Source organism: Oxyura jamaicensis, chromosome 21, assembly GCF_011077185.1.
Source record: "Oxyura jamaicensis isolate SHBP4307 breed ruddy duck chromosome 21, BPBGC_Ojam_1.0, whole genome shotgun sequence".
Lineage (NCBI taxonomy): Eukaryota > Metazoa > Chordata > Aves > Anseriformes > Anatidae > Oxyura > Oxyura jamaicensis.
In genome coordinates this window covers 1,258,448-1,280,213 of record NC_048913.1, presented here as the reverse complement: position 1 = coordinate 1,280,213, position 21,766 = coordinate 1,258,448, and the positions used below count along the sequence as shown (strand labels likewise).

The following is a 21,766-nucleotide window of genomic DNA, read 5'->3' as shown; positions in this document are numbered from 1 at the left end:
GCAGAACCTAAAAGGGCTGCAATCTGAGAATAATATTCATCTCGTAATGAAGGTGTGGACACACATACCTAAATGGCAGTACCGTCCGTACAAGCCAGGATCACACAGACAGGCGCCATAAATCCGATGGCAACGGCCGCGGTTGGCACAGTTGCATTTCTTCCTGCATTGTTTCCCAAAAAATCCTTTAGGGCACCCTGGTAACAAATAGAGAGAGATTTTCTGGGAGGATGAGGAAATGTGAGTCTGTCATTTTATGTCCATCAGAGCACAGGAAAAACATATAGCAAAACCAGAGCCGTGTGCCATCAGCAATGAACTTAGGCAAAGGTTGCAGTGAGGGTGGAATTGATTTCTGATCACGAATGTGATTGTGTCCCTGTGCAATAGGTTATTATAAGAGTGATCAGATTGTCTGTATCAGCTCCAAATCGAGCCTGTCCCTTCGGCAGTACAGCCTGTCTTACTCGCCTGCCCTTCTGCAGCCACCTGAGGTGTCCCTGGGGCACCCGAGGGTGCTGAGCCTGGCTGGGAACAGCAGCGCCGTGCTGGGAACCTGGCTGCAGGGCTCCGGGGAGCCGGTTCCACCGTACGTGACCAAGTAAACCATGAGGCTGTTCCTATCAATAAGCAACAGCGGTGTTTGCACTACTAAGGGAATACAAGGATTGCTCTTTCTCTTTCATGCTGAAGATCCTAATATTAGAAGCAGATGGCAGACGCTCCGTGTCAGCAGAAAGCTACAGCCAGCGTCTGGCTAGGCAGCTGAAGCCTTCCCCTGTGGCTTCAGCGTCAGGCTGAAGAGCAGCAAGTTCCACCCAGGGACATCACATCACTTCTTCGATGCTTGTGTTAATCTTACCTGCCTGTTCTTTCCCTGTACCCCTTGATCACCTCCTTCCTATAGAAAGAAGAGGTCCGGGTACCTCCAGCATTCATTAATAGTCTGCCTCAGTCTCCTCCTTCAATAATGGTTTCCATATGCTCCGAACTGTTTGTCTGCAGCCACTTTGTCTGAATCCCTTATTGTCTCACCGCCTTTGTGTTTTTAGATTTTAACACTTTGGGAGAGAGAAACACCAAGCTAGAGGGAGCAGGGATGCATCGGGGTCCCTCAGGCACTGGGATGATCCAATGATGCTTTCAGCCAGCGGCTCCAAAGGGACTGACACAAGGCTCTGTGGAAAACCTCCCGAGGCCCCAGAGAAGCCCAGCAGGAACATCTGATGGCATCAGGGATGGCTGGGCACCCACTCACCAAATCTCGGCAAAAGCCCTACTGGTATGTGGAGAGAAGAGAACACAGAGCCCCACCATCCCCCCCTCTGCCCAGGCTCTTACCGTCCTCACAGAGGGGCCCGGCCACGCCGGGTGGGCAGCGGCAGGCGCCCGTGCTGGGCTCGCAGGTGCCCCCGTTCTGGCAGCGGCAGGCCTGGCTGCAGCTCCTCCCGAAGGTGCCGGCCGGGCAGGCTGGGGATGGATGGCAAATGTCAGCGGGACGCGGCGCTGCTCCAGCACCACTGGAGCAGGGCAGCAAGGGGCTATGGGCTCGCAGGCAGGGAGCAGGCTCAGCTGTTTTTGGCAGCAAGCGTTTTGCCTTCTTGGGGCACAAGAGCAAACAGAAAATGAACTGAAGACTTCGGATTTTCATAACTTCAGTTCCTTACTTTGGTTGCAGACATAACCTACCAGCAGACTTTATCTGGGCCACTAGAAAAGCAGGTTAATTCTTTCTCAAGCACAAGAAGGCTTCTACTTATGGCAGAAGTTTATGGGAAGAGACACTAGAAGGGTTCTTATCAATACTGTAAATATTTTTTGCATATTTTATATGCAAAGCCTAATACACTGGAGTTAGGTTTACATGCAGCTGGACACTAACTCAGATTTAACACCTAGTATGTATATTTGCAGGTTTGACCCACAGACTAAAATGCCTTAGGGTCTATTTGGGAATGAGAAGTGGGAAACTGGGCGTTTTGGCTGGTGCCAAGGCTTTGCCAAGATAAACACAGCAAATAAAAGCAAGAGAAGCAAAGGGCTCCAGCGCTACATTCGACCAAGTGGAGGTTGGTGCATTCCCCTCTTTTTTTGTCTGGATTTTGTCAGGCAGGGCTGGCAGGGCAGCCATCCTGCCCCACTGCAGTGTCACTCACTCTGGTTGCAGAGCAGCCCGCTCCAGCCGGCCGGGCAGTCGCAGCCAGTCCCCTCGGCATTGCACGTGCCCCCGTTCTGGCAGTCCTCACACGTCAGGCTGCAGTCGGGGCCGAAGGTGTTCTCCAGGCAGACTGCAACAGGAGGAGCCGTGGTGAGACACCATCCCCAGGGCTGCTCCAGCAACTCGGGGAGCTTGGGAAGAGAAACCCTGACGTTACAGCCCCCAGCAAAGCTAACAGCATCTGTGCTGCGCATGGGGTCTGTGTGCACAGAAAGGGTACCTGATGTATGCTGCCGGTGTGCCCAGCACATGTGGTTAATTCTGGAGGCTTACAAGGAAAAGTATACCCCTGCTGTGAAATGCCCACCAAATTTTTCTGAAAGGGTGTGCTCTCCTCTTGCTTCCATCTCTTCCTCCTCTTCTTCATAATCGTCGTTAAAGAGCTGGGTGAATTCATCCCGTAGGATTGCGACATGAGGGATCGGGCGGATAACGGGGTGCTGAGCATCCAGAGCTTCCACTGGGTCATCTATGGCTAGGGAAACAGTCATGGAGATTACAAAATCAGGGGGTGGAAAGAGGAAAGAGCTCATCTGAGGGGCGGATAACGGGGAAGAACCTGCATGATAAGACAGGAGAACCAGAAACATCTGTATGGGGTTGGTGCATCCGATTTGGCGTGCTATGCTCTGCCGATCTCTACATCGGCACCTCTAAAATAGCAATCTGTTCCTTTCTTCCACTCAGATTTTTGCAGCTTGTTTCCTTGTTTTGGATAGAACGTGGTACAGCCAGCTAAGAGATAAACTTTGCTCCTAGCCTGGATGGGCAGCTCGGGCTGCCCAGGTAACTGGGACCGTCGCCACATCATCGCCTTTACCCTGCAGGTTTTCTGGCCAGAGCCACTCAGCTTCCTTATGTTTTCAGAGAAGTTAACCTTTCTCTAGAAAATCTAACAAGACTGTCCATCTAACAAAACTAAACCATGCATTTCAGCTTGGTTCTCCTTTAGGAATTATTATGTGTCAGCTACAGATACCAACTCCCTTCCTTTGCAGGGTGACAAGGGTTAAAAGTCATGCAATCACAGTAAGCACAGGTACTTGGAGCAGGGCTGGCACAGCTATAAAAGTGGGCAGGGCATAGCAGGGTAGGGGTGGCACTCTGCTGGGGTGGGGAGGCATGGGGTGCTGTTCCTCTGGATGCAGGCATCACAAGCTCTGCCAGGAACAGGGAGCTGGGCAAAGCCTGGGGGTCATTTAGAGAAGAGGATGGATGCTGGGTGCCCTGCTGAGCATGCTGGATGGCAATGTGCTTGGGGCTGTAATAAGGAGGCCACCACTTAAAGAAAAACCCCTGTTTATTATAAGGAAAAACTGTAGAGGTGGGCAACTGGAAAGGGTTAGGTCCTTTGGTTAGTGTGGGGTCAGGACTGCAGGCTACAATAAATGTAGCAGTGCTGAAATCCGTAGGCTTCTTTGAAAAACTGTGTGTGGCACTGCTGAAACAGGCACGGTGCTGCTGGGGAAACTTCCTGCTGCTGCTCACAAGTGCTGTGAGAGCAGCAAGTGGCTGCACGTGTGGGTCCTGTGCCTGGAGGGGATGGGGACAGGGTGCTGGCAGCCCAACACACAGCACTTACAGATGCAGCCCCTTCGGTCTTCATCCAGCTTGTATCCGATCCGGCAGCTGCACTGGAAAGACCCGAGCTGGTTCTGGCATGTGTGCTCACACCCGCCGTTGTGTGAGGAGCACTCGTCCACGTCTAAAAAACAAGGGGGTTGCAGGGTGTTTGCAGAGCAGTGAGCAGGCTGCGTGAAGCCAGCTGACCCCAAACGTTAAGGGAGGATACCAAGTGACCAGAGAGCCCTGGGCTTCCAGATATCGAGCACTAAGCTTTATCTCACTTCTTTAGCTATTTGTGTAGAAGCAGGTGGGTAACCTTGGTTTTCACCTGTGGAGTGTTATTGGAGAGCTTTGCTAATGAAAAAAAAAAAAACTCATTAGGAGGACATAAAAGCCCCAAATCCGTTCTGCTGAGAAGGCTGCTCATCAGAGCTGACCGGATGACTGAGATGAGCTGTGAGAAACTGGAAGAAATGCCTGGCTGCTCACGACCAGGTAGGACAACCTCTTGTTCTCTTTATGACAAGATTGCATTTGTCACTGAGTTAGCTGGGTTTTAGGCAGATGCTTGTTCTCACCTCTCTCTCTCCTGTGGTGAAAATTATGGCTAGTGTTGGCTCCAATATTGAGCAGACTGTAATTTGTGAATTGCTGATGCAGTCAGACCTGGGGCAACTCGCTCTGAGAGATCCCATTTTGAATTCAAAGGGGGTTCAAAAAGCCCCATGGCTACACTACAGCTGTGCTGGCCTGGTGTGGGGGTTAAATAGCTGAGCTGCCTTCACACCTACTGAGGTGAGGAGGCTGACAGGATGGAGAAGGAAGCCAGATCACCTGCTGTGGGTGCACCTCACCGTGTGGCAGTGCCGAGGAGTGCAGCGCTGTCCCCGTGATCGCAGGGCCCCACGCCGCTGCTTACCTTCACAGCTACAGCCATCGGTGCTGAGCCGGTACCCGGCATGGCAGGCACACTCATAGCCTCCAGGGTAGTTGTAGCAATCCTGGTGACAGCAGTGAGAACCGCTGTCACACTCATTGATATCTAAATAAAAAACAAAGGGCGCTGGGTGTTAACATACCCAGCTCAGCAGTGCTGACAGTAATTGTTAAAATCGCTCCGTGACTAGTTCTGGTGGATTTTTGCTGATCTGTCACATGCTGAGCTAGGATTCGTGCTTTCCTCTTGAAATCAGTGAGCTCCGTGCTAACAGCCCCCTTTGTAATGTACTCCCGGGCCAAGGGGGCTCCTGAGGCCCAGAGGGAAGCTACCGTGGCTGGCAGCCTGAGGTGGTTCTGTGCTCACCAGGGGGGTGGTTCCAGCCTCAACAGGAACTGGCATTTGTTTTCTGATTTGCCCTGTTACAAACATGACATACAGAAAGCTGGGAGCTGCGTGGTTCCTCCCAGCTGCACAGGAATGTGCCCCAGTCTGACACCGGTGCAGGAGAGGTCTGGCTGGGGAGCACTGCAGTGAGTTTTGGACTTGGTTATTTTCCCACAAGGGAATGCTCAGAGTAATGCAATGTCAGGTGTATGCATCCACTTCATGGCACTTAGAGCTCAAGGTGGGTTTCTAACCCAAGTTGTGTAAGTGATGGGGCTGGCAGCTAGTGCCTCGTTCACATCGCTCACTTGGAAATTACACTGCTCGCTTTGAGGTAACAGGCCAGAGAACCCACTTCATACATCACCCCTTCTAGATGTAGGCTTACAGGTATCTGAGATGTGAGCATTTGCATCTGCCAACACCTTCCTAGGTCTGTTCTAGCAGGAAAAGCTGATTAGCTCTGAGGTCAACAGACACCATCCCAGTAGGGATGAACCTCTTCAAGCTGAGCAGCATCTCATCTCCTTTTACTTGACGTCTGTTTCTAGCCTTGTTAACCAGCTTGTTTTGTATATACATATAGCATCTACTCTGTGGGGTTCCTCATTACTTGAGATATATTTGTAAGAACAAAATGCAATGTTTCCCTTGCCTTACCAGTGCACGTCTTCTGGTCCTCCTCAAGCTGATAGCCAAAGTTACAGGTACAGACAGGGCCAGAGCTGGTGTGGTGGCATGCATGGGAACAGCCACCATTGCTGGCTTCGCAGCTGTTCACAATCTCCATTTCTATCCCTGGAAGAAATGTACATTGGTTAGGATCCTGCAGCATTTGGTGTACATCGGGTGATGCCTTCCAGCAGGCACCTACATGGAGCTTCACTTCTTCTCAAGCCCCTTGCGTGTGCCTTTTTGTGCTCACAGCCCTGCTGAGGCCAACAAGTTGCAGGAGGGGAAGGATGAAAATACCTCTGCACAGAGGCCACCACTGGGCCGGGAAGCCCAAACAACAAAAATAAATGTACGGATCCCAGGCAACGCCCCATGCGATCCCTGTGGGCCTGACTTGTGGCGCAGGCTCCGGACAGGCCCTGAGATGAAGCAGACTGCAGACAAAGCTGCTTCCATTCCTGTCAAGCTGCAGGATGTGCTGCCAACCAAAAGTTGGCTAAGCCTTCACAAGTACAGTGCTGTTGTAATGCCAGCTAGGAATAGGAGCAGCAGAATGCAGCAACTGCAGAAACCTCCAGATGCCTGCAGCTAGAAAAGCTAGCTAGGGACATGTCAGAAATGGCAGGCACAAACATCAGCAGCAGCCACGTATCTCAGCTTGGCAAAGCTTATGTAAACTCTGTAGTCCGGTTAATGAAGCCTTCCTAAACTAAAAGGAACTCGTACCATGGAACTTTGATTCAGTCTTGAAACTCAGAAAAAGCTTCTGCCTAAAAGAGCATTTTTGGTGCACTCAGACCCAAGAAGGATGAAAGAAGGGGAGCTTGATGTGCCCCAGTGGGTCTGTGCATGTCAAAAACAAAAGTTGTTCCGTGGTGGAAAGTTTATCTTTCAGATTTCACAATATGAATTTATTCCTTCTGTTTTCCCCTTTCTTACTGATGCATACTAAATACCAAAGCCAGGCCTTTGCACAGGAGATACTAAAAAATGTGGAGGCGGGGAAACATTGCTCAAACAAGAGCTACATAATGCTGCAGCTAAAGAAGAGGTATTGCCAAGGCCTATGGTAGTCACAACTGTCCTTTCCCTTCTGGAATCAGCCATGTCAGAACATGAGTGGGGCTTCTTTTTCTGCTGCCCAAAGTGACCCTCCAGTGACCACCTGAAAAGGTAGGTGATGCTAGCCCAGACCTGAGCAGCCGTAACTGTTAGGCTTTTGGTCACCTGTGGGCCAGTTGGCTCTGGGCAGAAAGGGTAATTGTCCCTGCTGGGACGCTTGATGCTAGGTGAAGAGGTAGCTAGGATTTATTAGGCATAGATCTGACTTTCTGATCCAATACTCAATGCCTTCTAAGACCCATTTCTGGTCTGCAAAGACCTACCTTCCCACTCCCCCAAAAGCAAGGTACCTTGGCAGGCTCCTGGTGAGAGCTGCAGCCACTGCACAGGTGGAGCATCACAGCTTCCAGTGACGCTGGCTGCCTGCACTGGGATGGCCACGGAGGCTTTCATCTGTGAGGGCTGCTAGTGCTACATGCTGATAGCTTCACTTCAGACCCTGCTGATGTGTATTAGCTGAGCAGAGACACATGCATAATCTGGCTCATTCTTACACAAAACTGTTTATTTCCTTTCCTGATGGTAGCAGATGTGATCACATCATTAGCTCAATTCCTTCTTCAGTTACACATCTGCAGCTGACCAAACTCATACAATGAGGTCCCCAAGAGCAGGAGTTAGCCTTTTTGGAGCCAAATGGCCCCAGATAAATTGCCTAAACTAGTGAAATTAGCTTCATTATCTTGGTGGAAGAAGTGAACGGCCCCAAACCTGCTGATGAAGGTTGCTGTGACTCAGTTCCACTAGCTCACAGAAAATGGTGCACCAACGGTGCCAGCTGCAGTTTCACCTCTTTCTTCTCTTTTCCAACCTACAGAAGTGACCCTGCCTCCTTCCCCACCTGGTGAGGGGGCTGCAGGCAGTACTCACGGTAGCATTGCTTGCCATCCGCCCCCAGCTCGTAGCCCGGGCTGCAGGTACATTTGAAGGAGCCGCGGGTGTTGAGGCACTGGTGAGCACACATGGCCAGGCCTGCCAGGCACTCATTCACATCTGCAAGGGACGAGCAATTAGGAAAAGCAGGTTGTATGGGAAATGTTCCTTCAATGTAACACATGTTTACTGTCTTTGAGTTTTTCCAGCAATTTTTGCACCCTAAATCCTTCAATGGGGCCAAACCAGTGCTGTTAAGAGTCCAGAACAGTAGTTCTGGAACTGTGAGGCTTCCAGGGAAATCCCATCATGTGAAACTCAGGTGTTGGTTCTGATCCTTGAGCAGGGCTCCCGGGCAGACCCCAACCAAACCTCTTCATGCTGCCCCTCTGGGAGATTCAAGCCTCACTCCATTAAATTCATGAGCTGGCATTTGCTAAGGCTGAGCACTACTTTAAACAGTGAGAAAGTTGTTTTTCTCCACAGAAGCTCTGCTGTGGGGTACTTACCTTCACAGGCCTTGCCGTCAGGTGCCAGGCTGTAGCCGGGGTGGCACTCGCAGCGCGCGGCCCCGCGGTGGTTGTGGCACTGGTGCATGCAGCCCCCGTTCCTGTCAGCGCACGGGTTCCTCACTAGAGGTCCAAGGGAAGAGGCAGGCTTATTTCAGACCAGTCCTATCTATTATTGGCATTACACTTATGGGGAAAACAAAGCATCAAGCAGTTATGGATAGCGAAAAAGCGTGAAGCCCATGGAAGACTGTTCTCCACCATGACATAAAATCTGCTAGCGTTTGCTGCTCAGAGCAGCTTAGAAGTTAGTCTGACTGCAATCGCAGTGAGCCTCCAGCTCCTAAGAGTCTCCTGTTGCTGGTAGAACAGTGTAAAAACCCACAAGGTTTGGCTATGGCTGACAGATGGCTGCTTCTGCAGATTTATGGCCAGACACTCTTCCAGCACACTGAGGGCTGGAAAAGATCAAATGCAGCAATGTGCTACAGGTGAGGGCAGAACTGCTACGGTGACTGTGGGGCTGTGTGTGGCCGTGAATTTAGTAGGTGAAAAGGGGAGAAGATCACATCCCACTGCAACACGCTGCTGTCCTCTACCTTCACAGTAGCGTGTGCCCTGATACCATTTCATGTATCATGTCCATGCTGTCCATGCCCCCACCCTGCAGAACAGCCCATGAGAGGGGTGCCTGGGATGCTGCGGGGACTCACGGGCGCAGCGCTTGCCGTCCTCCCTCAGCTGGTAATTGCGGCGGCACCGGCACTGGTGCTGGGTCAGTGTCACCTGCACGCAGTCGTGCTCGCAGCCGCCGTTGTTCAGGGCACACGTGTTCACCACTGCAGGGAAAAGGACAAGAAGTTCATCGGGAAATGTGATGTCGCCCAGTGAGGCTCTTTTCAGAGGGTAAGGCAAAGCTCACACATTTATGAAGAGCACCACAAATGAGAATTTAAAAATGGTGCATGTCCAAACTCTGGTAAATGAAAAGTTCATGGCAAATTTAAGTGTGCTAAATGTGAACATTACTATATTACTGCCAAAATCGTCACAGGTTTGCTCAGACAGCACAGGTGTGATGCCACAGCTAGTTCCACTTAATTACTGCTCAGAGAGCTGCACTCAGGCTTATTCAGATTTTCTTGTAACAAAATAACACAGAAAATTAAGTTTCTGGCTTCAAGCCATGCAAAAGACACCAATTACTCAGGGAAAGGCCAAGCAGGCACCACCAGTTCTGGGAGCATTCAAGGAAAAATGTTTTCAGGTGCATCCTGCACATCCATGCTTTGATCTGGTGTAACGCTGCCCAGCTCGCTGCTTTGGCTACAGGACCTCTGCAGGAAAGTCAAGCTGAGTGGTCGCCCACATCACAGGAGACTGATGCTGAGCCACCTCCTAAGCCAAGGCTAAGAGATGTTCTGGCAGGAAATGTGATTTCCCAGTAAGTGCAGGCGGGACTGGGAACTGGGACTCCTGCCTGCTGCTCCTGGCTGTGCCACAGCATTTCTGTGTGGCCTTGCGCAAGGCACTCTCCTGAGAGCTCCCTAAAGGATTTCAGACAACCAGAAAACAGAAGGTTTTGCCTAGGTTACAGCAGAAAACAGATCTTATGACCAAAGATATAGACTGCCTTTTTCTTAAAAAAAAAATATATATTTTTTTTACAAGCTTACTTTGATTAACTAGCTTTAAAATAGCATTTCCCTTGCTCTGCTTTTATAACTCAGGACTGCTTTGCAGGACGAGCACCAAAGGCATGTTTGGCTGGAGACGTCTGCACCTTGCAGCCAGTAGGTGGGCAGAGTTTGCCTGCAGTGACCCAGGAGCACCGACCTGGTGATATGCGGGAGAAACCTGAGCTAGGGAACAGCGCAGGGAAGGACTTCCTGGGCTGACATTCACAAACTCTGCTAGATAAGGCATTCTGGGGTAATGACACGCTTCCAAATTGATGACAGTCATCTTGCGTTACGTGGGTGGGACACAGCCAAAGCCCTGCACAGCCTGGGATGCAGACCTGGTTCCCTTAACCAGAGGGGCACAAATGGTGCTCCCCTGCAGTTCTGACCTGTTCTTCACACTGCAGAAGGAACTAACGTGCTGACTCTGAGAACTGTTGTAAGGAAGCTAAAAACCCCTCTAACAAAAGCCACATCTCTGCAGACCAACACTTCAGGTAGTGGCAGTTCTTGCATGGCTCAGAGTGGGCAGCGTGCGTCTGCCAGCAACTTTCATTGCATGGACTGGCTCCTGCAGAAGAGCTCATGAACAGATGGGATGAGGGCCAAAAGAACATGTTCACAGGGAAAAAAAGCAGCCAAGAGATTAAATGAGATGTCAGTCTCCTGCTTTTATTACTTGTTGGTCAAATACTTGCAGCCTTTTCCCTCTGCTATCAAAAATCCTCTCTGGACTTGAATTTAAATAGCAGGAAAACAGATTTTTCAGCTTGCTCAGTGCCTTGCATTTATCCTCCTGTTTCACCTGAGCCTTTTAGCCAACTACAGAGTTTAAAGAGTATATTCTATAGATAAAGTACTAAAAATAATTTAATTAAGCCTCTCCTATATATTACTGAAAACCAAATATTTGGCAGGGTGTACAAGGGGGGGGGAGGGAAGGCAAAACTGTAGTCTTTTTTTTTTTTTCCTGCCAACGCTTCCCCTGCAAAAAATATGCCTTGACTCAGAGCTGAGAGCTCTCTAATTTCAAAAAGTGAACTTCCCCTTGTATGCCTCTAATCAACTAAACAACATTTTGGAGAATAAAAATGACTTAATAGGGTCAGAGTATTGCCATACACTGTACGGCTGGAGTGAGAACTATTGGTTTGTGCTAGCTTTGCTGACATTGTTTCCTTTAATCCATTTGGAAGGAAACAACAGAAGAACTTGACGTTACTGGAAAGTTATGGGTCAGACTTAGAGTGCTTCAGCTTTAGCAGAGATGGGTGGTCATTGAAGATATTCTGATATATTAAAGTGTCTAATAATGCATATTCAGAAACACATAAATAATGTGTTGTTCTTGGAGTGCTTTTTTTAAAAAACAAAAGTAATAAAAAAAGTAAAACAATGCTAAAGCCTGCCAAAACATTCCTTCTTATGGGAAAAATACTTGGCCAATCTATAACAGGCCAACACATCTCACATCTAAAATAACCTCCCAGTATGCAGTTATTCTATGAATGTGCAATCTCAATAACCGCTCTCCTTGCATACCTCTGAAAGACAAGTTTTTAGAGTGGAAAAACCCAGAGTTCAGATCCTTCTTCGTTACACAATTTAAGCAGGCAGAGGATGATGACAGAAGTCCTGTAAGGTTCAATACAGCACGTTTTCCAAAAAGGCAACTTCTACGCACAAGAAATCAGCCTTTCCCCGGGCTGCCTTTACCACCTGCTGAGGCACGATGCCCACACAGTACCACGGGGTAGTTGTGCAGGTGGATCCTTGCAGTGGCAAAAAGTGCAAAATGCCCCTTGCACAACATGAAGCTCTCTCCATGCATGAGATGGCAATGCTTGGCCACCACCAGCAACTTGGGCAGGACAAGAACAAGAACTGAAGGGACCCCAACTCCTGCCCCCCCAAGTCCTCCTTGCCCAAGGTCCCCAGAAGCACCAGCCATGGGACTCGACCAACACCATCTACAGCCCACAAAGAGACATCAGAGGTGAAGTGGTGAGAACACAGGGGTCTTGCAGAGCATTTTGTGTCCCTTTGCATTTCTTTCAGTGTATGTTATTTGCTAGTAAATTTACTCTTGGAGCCTAATAACCCCATCTGAGCCTCACGATTCTGCGACTGCACACAATGAGTAAGAGCCCTCGTGCTCCGTGTGCCTCAGCCACCGCGGGTACATTCCAGACCACGACGACTAATGGGAACCAGAAGTCCTCCCCTGCCAAGAGATGTATGGATGGGGAAGGAGCTGCTGGCATCGCGGCCTGTGCAGTGCTCGCAGGCTGTACAGCGCTCGTGGCACACGCACGACGAAGGGAGCAGAGCCCCGGAGTCCCTCCACACTCAGCACGCAGCCACAGCAAGGCGCGGGCTGGCAGGGGTGCTCCTGCAGCTCCAGAGCTTTGCTGAGATAGGAACGAATTTGAGTTTAGAACAGGAACTACTAGGAAAAAAAACAAATGAAATGTTAACATTGTCTTGGGTGTCGTTCCATCAAAGTGAGGGCCTTTAGCTCTGAGTCTCCTTAGTTGGCTTCTGGCAGAGGAACAGCCTGCAGACCTCGCTGCTGGCCTTGTTTTAATTACGGCTTTTTTTCTCTGTTTACAGAACCACTCTAAAAATATTTCCATTCCCAGATGCTTTTCCTAGCTTAACTTTTCTGTGACAACGCTGCCAAATCCAGTGTCATCTTGTACATCATGCAGCTTTTTGTAATTAGAGTTCAGACAGATTTTCCACAGATGATATTTCATCGTCTGCAAGAGGATCGCTGCGGCTGTCCCCTCTGTCTGCAGGGATGCAGCATTGCTGAAAGATGTTAAACCTGAGCCTGGGCCCAAACAGACAAAAAGGGAACAAAAAGGGCACAAAAAGGGTTCCCCAGGACCGGGGAAGAGGCGAATCCAGCAGCTCTGAAGGCACCCAGGCACTTCACTGCTTTGCGAGGCGGTGCTGACGCATGACTCAGGCTCCTCCACATTCCCATCCCTCCAATATCACCTTTCCTCCACATCCAAGTAACCTGCCATCAAAAGCAGCGAGCTAATAGCTGAAAAATAACTGCAAACAGACATCACTACAATTCGGCATGCCATTTGCCTTTTGCAGCTTCACACAAAGCCACTGACTCCAAGGAAGGGCTGAGTAACACCTCTGGACATGGAGCTCAAGGTCTCTAAAATCTGCAAGTTGTCTATATAAAACATGCAGGTCAAAAACCTCTAAGAATTACAGAAAATTACCCTTCTGTGCACACAGTTCAAGCCTGCACAAACCTTGATGGCATCGTCCTTCTGTTCACTATAAATCCCTGCTATACTTGAGATTTCTTCACTTGCAGCACTCTTAATGTAAAGAGGGCTACACCATGTAATCCCAAACTGATTTATTCTAACCTCAGACAATTTCCAGAAACATGTGTGTTAATACAGACCATCTCGCTCCTCTGCAGGCCAATGAAAGCAATTGGCTCACATTAAGTTCTTTGCTTTGGACTGGAGCTCATCCCCCACTGAAGCCATGGAGAAGGACCTGAAGATGTCAGCTCCCTGCCTCCTGCCCATGTGGTTCTGATAAAGAAAGAGGTAATTTCAGGACGTCCAATGACTCTTTTTGCTCTATTTCACTTTCAACAGAAATGTCTTCCCTCTTTTGCATTAAAGTCATCAGACTTGCTAGAATAGGACGACAAAGACACAACAAACGAATCTCGCACAGCCAAGCTGCAGGCTACACAAGGCACCACCCGTGGCTGGAGTCCCCACGAGACGGGGAGCAGGACGCACGGAGGGGCTGTAAGCTGTCTGCAGCACCCAAAGGCACACAGTGACCCGCACGGTTCCAGGGGCAGCCGGACCCCAAGAGCAGCACAGCAGGGTCACAGCCCCTGCTCAGCTCCCGATACCCTGGCTCCATCCTGGCCGTGGCTGCAAGCCTTTGTTCTCCTCCTGCACCACAGGAATCACTGTGAGGCTTTCTGAGCCAAGCAGCTATTTATACAGAACCGCAGTACACTTCACAGTAAATTGCTTTTAAAGGTGCCTAAGCAACTTCTGAATTTTTGTGCTGATTTATCCCTGCATTGTGCCTGGCTGTAACCTCCAGCAACACTGAGCACACAGGTGTGACCATCTACCAAGGGTGCAAAGCCATCAAGAGAAAGCAGCAAAAGATTTTTACCTGGTTTTCAACTCTTTGACCTCTGTAGGAATAAAAGAGGCTTGGCGCTTCCCTTGCATGCTGGGGTTAATGGAAGAGGGCTTGTGACCTGCACCACGAGCCGAGATCCTCAGCTCTGCGGGAGCTGAATGGCATTGGGCAGTGCTGTGAGTTAACCACAGCTTTGTGACTTGCATGGTGATCGGAAAGCATTTAAAGAATTACAGCCGTGGATTTATAGACTTTAACCAGAAAACTCGCAGCAGTGGTCCCTGTGTACCACCAAAATGCTCTCTGCAAAATCTTCTCCTGCACTGCCCGTGGGATGCAGCAGCTCAGGAGAGTGAGGGGATGGAGCGGGGAGGCTCACTGGTGCTCTTATTCCCATCTGTTTAATTTTATTTAGTGGAAATACTTAAATTGCAGTTTTTGGCTGCACCGATTCTTGCCTGCAAATTCAAGGCAATCTCAGCCTGAAGCAAAATACATCTTTTATCAGACTGCAGAGCCACGCAGTGACCGACCCTAGTGCAGCTCCCGAGCTGCGCTCAGCCGCAACCCAAGGAAGGGGTCAGGGTGGTGTAAAACAGCCCCCGGCCAGCTGCAGCACTGGCGTGAGACCACCACTGTCTGCAGCACACAGCCCAGCCCGGCAGCAGAAACCTGCCCACCGGCAGCAGGGATGGAGCCAGCCTTACAGCTACGGGGCGTCGCGGGCACTCCAGCACTATGCCGAGTATTTGGCAGAGGAGCAAGTGCAAATCGTGTGCTCTTTTCTGAGTTTTTATAAGAAAAAGATGTTTACTTCCATCCCTCAGCACAACTGCCTTAATGGCCATACTGACAGCAGGATATATATATCTGCGCACACATACATGTATATTTCTGTCACAAAAGCGCAAAGAACAAAAGCCACCAGTCCCGAGGCAAGGAGGCCAGACTGTGGGGGCTGCTCTGTTGTTTTAGAAGCCGCGGTGGGCAGCGGTGCAGCTGGAGCTGGCACCCGCTCCGCACCCCCTGCAGCGCGGGGCACGGGGCACGGATCCTGCCAGCAGCGCTCCCTGGGTCCTGCCCCTGGTGCTCCCGGAGCAGATCGGGTTTCACCAAGAGAGACCCCGTAATTCTGGAGGGTGCATTCCAGCGCCGAGCACGCTGTGCGCGTTATGGCAAATGCTGGCTCAGAAGTTTAATGCAAAGCAGGTTTGCAGCGCTCAGAGATAGCAACACGGCGTGGGGATGCCCTGACACCCAGACCACAGCGGGCAGGCTCTGGCATCACAGCCACGTGAGCAGGTAAACCCAAAGCACAAAGAACAGACATTTATTTTAAACACGAGACTCCTCCCTGCAGTGTTCCCTTTTACACTTTCTTTGGAAATCGTTTCACCTTCTGGGGCTGAGCCTGCTGGGATAAGCAAAGCCTTCCACTGGTCAGCAATTTTTTTTCCAGTTTGTCTCGTGTGTTATTCAGGGAGGCAGAGGTGACAGGATCCCTGTATGCCACCAGGAGAACTACACGCTATAAAGGCCATTTTTAGATGACAGACCACACGCTTACACGCAAACAGTTGCAACACACAGCCATGAACACAAGCTCATGTGTTCAGTGCTAGAGCCCTGGGAATAACTGGCTTTTATTATTATTTGCAACCCTTTTCTTTTGGGTTCTTCCACTGACATGCACAGCACCCAGTGTCCATCGCCCTGACACTGTCAAGTGTGGCCACAGAGTGAGTGCAGATGCTGACAGAGTCATGTCCTTGCTGTCCTGGACGTGGTGGTGCCTTCCCTAGATGTTTTTTTCTGCTCACATCACCATTCCCAACTGGAGCACACATCCTCGTGGTTGTTTTCAGCAAGCTTCACAACGTGACTGCATTCTGAGAAAATCCAACAAATGGTCTTTGAAATATCATCACCCAGGAATTCTTTCCACTTGTATGAATATATCCCTCAAAAAATGGAAGAATGTGTCAAATAAAACGGTAAGAGAGAAGTGGTTTAATAAAAACAGCAGATGCTGGAAGGCAGACTCCAAGCTCCACCCCAGCCTCTCTGAAACACTGCTCTGGGGCAAGAAGGCAACAGTATTTCAAGAAATCAGCCCAGAAATCAGCCACAGGCCTGACCTGGCATCCAAGTTACAAGGCCCAGACACGCACTGTCCATGCGGGCTGCTGACTCACACCTCAGGGGAGCGGGCTTGGGTATTTTTGTGGCCACAGTTCCACATGTGGCCATGCTTGTTTTTAGCTGTTTGCTGCACCCAGTGCCTGCCATGCTGACAAGGCAAGCTGGCTGAGAGGTAACAGTGAAGACTGACTCGGACCTTTGCCTTTAAGAGCATCTATTTTATGGATGAGTTTTGAAATACCGTATCTGATGCACCCTGTACTAAAAGCAGAAGCACCAAAGCACTGTGAGTTATTTCTCTTGAACCAGAATAGACTAAGGAACTGCAGGAAACCTAAATTGCACGTGGCCGTTCTGAGGAACAGGAAACATTATGAACCCAGCCAGAGAGACATATCAAGGAAAACTACTGGGATCCTGAGAAATAAAGGAACCAGTAACCCATCACTGTCGTATCAAATTTCCTGCTCAGACGATGGATGCAAGCACATAAGCCAACATAAACCATTTACCAAAAATTTACAGGTATGAAGAGAGATACAAAGAATTAGACATCTCCAAGAAGCTGAAAAAACTTTGGCTTACCAATGCAGGTCCTGCCATCTGTGTGCAGGCGAAAGCCTGGCTTGCACTCACAGTAATAAGATCCAAGAGTATTCACACATCTGTGCTGGCAGCCCCCATTGTGAACCTGGCACTCATCAACATCTGCAGAAGAAAAGGGAAAAGGAAAAAAAAAAAAAATCAGAAATGGGCATGACATTATCTGAAGGCAGAATTATTTGTCCTCTGTTGAGAGACTTCAGATTTGAGGAATGAATGCAAAAGAAACAAGACTGTGATTTCAATCATGTTTAATCAGCCAAGCTATTTAAGAAATTTCAAGGACAAGCATGCAATCAGAAAAAAATGCATCTTATTTGTCAATCAGCCTAAACCATCCTTCCTCTTGCTCAACTTGCAGCAGTCCTAATTCCCAGATGGAGGCACATCACCCCTTCACCAGGGTAGAGACTGACAGAGCCAACTGCTGCAACGCTTTCCAAGAGGCATTCCCTCTAGGACTATGAATTTATTAATATTTTCATGTCCTTGCTCTTCCTCTGTTGAAGATAGGCTGGGCTAAGTCTATTTGTTACTTAAATACTGCCATTAGTGGTGGGAGCAAACACCTAACGTTAAGGGCTGAAGCAAGAGGCGACAACACGAAGTAGCAAAGTTTAACAGCCCGGTGCCTCAGCAGCAGATATGGGGATTCCGCTGAGTCAATCTCATCCTCTCCCAACATAAAAACTGCCTTCTCCAGAGCTCAGCAGCGTGCTGAAGGTGAGAGCATCCTGCCTCCCCCAGCAGCGCTGAAGTTCACCCAGGCAATTCCTGCCTGACACCCGACATCAAGCATGTAGGCAGCAAATTTGCCAGCTGCACTCATACAGTCACAGACAAGAAACTGGTATGCGGGGTTATACATGTAATTCTGAAAGCATAAACGGTTAACAGGGTGAAATGCAATGTCTGTATGTTCTGCATTAATGCTCCCTTTCCTCCTTCATAGTTTTCATGGCTGAATGGAGAACTGAAGAGATGGTGTTTACACGACACGTGAAATGAGTTGACATGTTTCAGGATGAAAGACTGAACTTACGTGTTTTACTATCATGTTTCTCATCTCAGAACTTCCCAAAGCGTTTAATGCATTTCACGCCATATATGCCTGGAACTCTCATACATGCCTGCTGCTGAAACGCAGCAGAACCTGGGCTGTGTGGCGAGGAGCTACGCTCTGTATGGCTCTGCGGCTTTAGAGACGAGAAAGTAAGTTAATACCTGCGTCAAGTCTACGATTAGCAAGGATTTGTTCATGATTATATGATACTCAAGAACACGAAGTCCAGTTTGACCACAAATCATTTGCATTAGATTGCAAAGGTGAGAATCCCAACCACAGCTCCTCACCCCCCTCCTCAGCTCTGCACAACTCCGTGACCAGAAAACCGAGGCACGGCTCCTACAAGAAATCCACTTGGCCAATAAAACTTTGCATGTCTATTTCTATTGTTAAAACTATATGCCCTTGAACAAAAGACAGTCTCTGTGCCAGAAAAACCTTCTGCCAAATGCTGAGCAATCTTTCAAGAGTTGAAATGGGAACAAGCCCCCAAGTTCTTGATAAAAAAAAAAAAAAAAAAAATCCTATTATATTTTATTACCACAGCTCCAAAACCAAGGAGGTGGACAGCAGCTTCTTAGAGAAAGAGATATTAATTGCTGTTTCACAGACCTTAAATTGCCCTTAAATACCAGGAATAATTTCCAGAGCCGAAATTTAAAAATCTGTGGAGCTCCAAGCTGCACAGTGCTAAGATGCATATCAAAAGCTTGTCAGAGGCAATCTCAAGTTCCTGAGATGTAAGATTCCTCCATATGGCTATAATTAGAAATAATAGCGATGTATGTGGTTGTAGCCGTGCAGCTCCTTAATTCCTGCCATTTGGGCGTGCGTGTGTACACATATACATGTGCACTGCTTCTCAAACCAGAGGGGATCAAAGATCTCCAGACAGATGGAGGAACCAGATCACATTCACAAGAGCAGCAGAAAAGCCAGACACTGATTCCTTTTTTCATGGAGAGAAAACTTGTGTAGCTTTGGGTCTGTTAACATTTCTGTGCGCTTTCTGCACAGAGGAATCTCCGGAGGCTGCTAAGTATCAAGCAAAAAGCTCTTTCAATCCAGCCTCTTTGGTCCACCGGTGACATTTCTAAACAAATTTCATAGAAAGCAGAGTTCAGAAACGAAGTAAAGGGACTGGGATGACAACTGACAAAAGGAATGAAACTAGCAACTCACAGGTCTGCAACTCACAGTGGACATTCAGGGTAAGGGTATGTATTGCTTGAGTTTATTTAGGGCACTTTAAACAACACAAAAGGCCATTACTGAAGCTAAACCAGAACTGAGACTCTTGCTTGAGGATGCAGCACTTTGAGGCTGTGCTGCCAAAGAGGATTTTGGTTTGAATTGCCATAGTCAAAACCCACTCTTTCAGTCCTTTCAGTCATCCTGCAAGTGCGAAGCTCCCAGCCCTGGCAGCACCTGGCTGCCCTTTGCACACTCGGTTCTGCCTGCTGTGGTACCACTCACCCCTACCAAACCCACCTCTTTACCCGTCAGAGCCTCCCCGCTCGCACTGAGCTCCCCGGAGCTTTTCGAGCAGTACGTGATGAAGAGGTTAACACCATTAGCACAGGAGCAGGGTTTCTGTGTGCACGGCTGGTAAGTGTCCCGGGTGCAGGAATTAAAGCGGGTGAGGGATGCTGGTTCCTGCAGTGCCCCAGAGCTCCTGGACGGACAGACGGACGGCCAACCTGTGCACACAGCAGGCACGGCCGCCTCTGGCACAGCGCGGCAGGTTGAGCAAGAGCAGTCGTACATCTCCGTGCTGAGCAAAGGACGAGCACATATTTGTCAATGAGAGTTACTAATGAGATAAAGAAACATTTCCCCAGTGAATCACGGCAGGGCGTTGCCTCTAGCTGTGTCTTTGCAGGCAAGAGGTGCAAAACCTGCTCAGACCTCGCCCCGGCCCCGCGGCTGCGTTTCGGGGCTCCTCGCTCCTTCCTCCCCGCGGGCAGCAGCTCTGGGGACACCCGGGGCATCCAAAACCACGGGAAAAGGAGAATCGCAACCTCAACTGGAACTATTGCTAAAATTTTACCTTAATTACCATTAGGTTATTTGCCAAACGAAATTAAGCTAGCAGCAAATGTACCGGGCTAGGGAGGGAATGGGAGGCCAGGAGGGAAAGGTGGTGGCTGCTTGACTGCGTGTTTGGGAGCTACGCAGGAACAACACAGCCGGTTTTCTCCTCTGAACATGTTTCAAGTGAAGGCTCCGCACTGCTTAGTGCACCTACGAAGCCCCGAACAGAAAAGGAGGACAAGGGAAACAGAAGAAACCTGAGGAAACAGACTGTTTGAAGAATGGGTAGACATAAACAGTTATTGCGAGTTATTATGAACTATTATTATTCCCAGAAATCACAAAAGCATATCTTGAGTAAAAGCAACGCTGCCATTTCTATTCTGCAGGAAATATTAAGCACTCATTTTGTTGGGGACCAACATTTTCTGTTCTAAATTTACTCAAGAACAGGAAAACTGGGGGTAGAGAAGTTTTTATATGGAGTAATAAAATTATTTAAAGGACTGAATTTAAAGGATTGTTCTACCACTGCCCTTCAACTTAATCTGAAACCACGGAGTTTTACTGTCAGAACAAGTTACTGATGTGTTGAATACACTTCTTACTTTCACCCCATTACTCGTGCTCAGCAATTAGACGTCTCCTCTCTGAACGTCTGCTCTCCTCTTGAGCTTTTCACACCCTGTGCTCACACGGCACCATGCCCACGCTGCCCCTGCCCCTCGCCCCAGCCCTGCCCTCACTCTGCCTCCGTCCCATGGCAGCAGCACCACCACCTCGCATAACCAGGCACGTCTCACTTTCCCTGCTGGAGTCTCATCTCCTGCTCCAAGATTTTTGGAGGTATACCATGTGGTCATGAGGCCAGAAACCTCCAGCCCCTCACACCCCTGTCAGGAGGGCAGCGATGCTATCCCCTAAATATCAGGCTTGGGTCTTTAGGATCAGCACCACGGCGTGCTTTGCTGAACCAGACGCGTGCAGGTAGGAGGGCGCAGCGGGAGGAGCTGGGGGAGCTGCAGCGAGCCACCGAGCGCTGCCTCGGAGCACGTCCTGGCAGCGAGGACTGGCAAAGAAACACGAGGCTCCGCATGATGCGGTCTGTGACATGCCGAGGTGATTTTCCTATTGGAGAGCTGACAAAATCTGGTTGAAATTAGCGTGCCAAGGAAGGAAAATGAGAAGCACCCAGGCTTCTCCTCCACACGGGCACTGAGCACTGCCAAAATCCACCGAGGCAGACCCAAAAACCAAACTCAGCGAGAAGCTGGAGCGGGGCTTGGCACATGGGGTAAGAAACAGGAGCTCACACTGTCATCCGCACAGGAACGAGGCTCTCTAGAGCAGCAACGGATGCTCTCGCCACCCTCTCCTACCAAAAATGATCCTTCCCACCTCAAGCAGCAGCCACACTGGCCAACAAGGGTCATGCCGCAGTCTAACTGAGGGCAGGCAAGAAGAAAAAAATGCAAGATCAAAAAAAATGCAAGACCAAAACAAGCAGAGCATGTGAGGAGGAGGCTGTGATGACGTGCGCTCTGACCACGCACGGGCCCTTCGTGAAGAAATACTGAGATTTATCTCAAACAAGAACTCCGTCAGAGGAAGGAAAGTGGCAACAGCAGCCCTGCAAATTACTGAATGTTTTGTGCAGCCACAGTTTATCTCCTCTGAGAGGCTGAGGAGGAGGAGAGGAATCCCAGCTGTAAGCACAGACAGCAGATAGGCTGTGAGGGTTCGCTCAATCTGGCTAACCAGGCTCTAACCCCTGTGGCAATTAGCCTGGATTACTGA

At 49.4% G+C, this 21,766-nt stretch overlaps 1 protein-coding gene across 3 annotated transcripts in view; it reads right to left on the bottom strand.

Annotated features, from left to right (window-relative positions):
• Window positions 1-21,766, bottom strand: part of MEGF6 (multiple EGF like domains 6) — a 77,203-nt gene that overhangs the window by 14,932 nt on the left and 40,505 nt on the right. For all 3 annotated transcript variants that reach the window (XM_035344703.1, XM_035344704.1, XM_035344705.1), the window contains 11 exons: window positions 16,852-16,974; window positions 9,001-9,126; window positions 8,288-8,410; window positions 7,776-7,898; window positions 5,769-5,906; window positions 4,704-4,826; window positions 3,801-3,923; window positions 2,526-2,693; window positions 2,157-2,288; window positions 1,342-1,470; window positions 69-197 (listed from right to left, as the gene is read on the bottom strand). In XM_035344703.1, coding sequence (XP_035200594.1) covers window positions 69-197; window positions 1,342-1,470; window positions 2,157-2,288; window positions 2,526-2,693; window positions 3,801-3,923; window positions 4,704-4,826; window positions 5,769-5,906; window positions 7,776-7,898; window positions 8,288-8,410; window positions 9,001-9,126; window positions 16,852-16,974 — 1,437 coding nt within the window. The remainder of the gene's footprint in view (window positions 1-68; window positions 198-1,341; window positions 1,471-2,156; window positions 2,289-2,525; window positions 2,694-3,800; window positions 3,924-4,703; window positions 4,827-5,768; window positions 5,907-7,775; window positions 7,899-8,287; window positions 8,411-9,000; window positions 9,127-16,851; window positions 16,975-21,766) is intronic.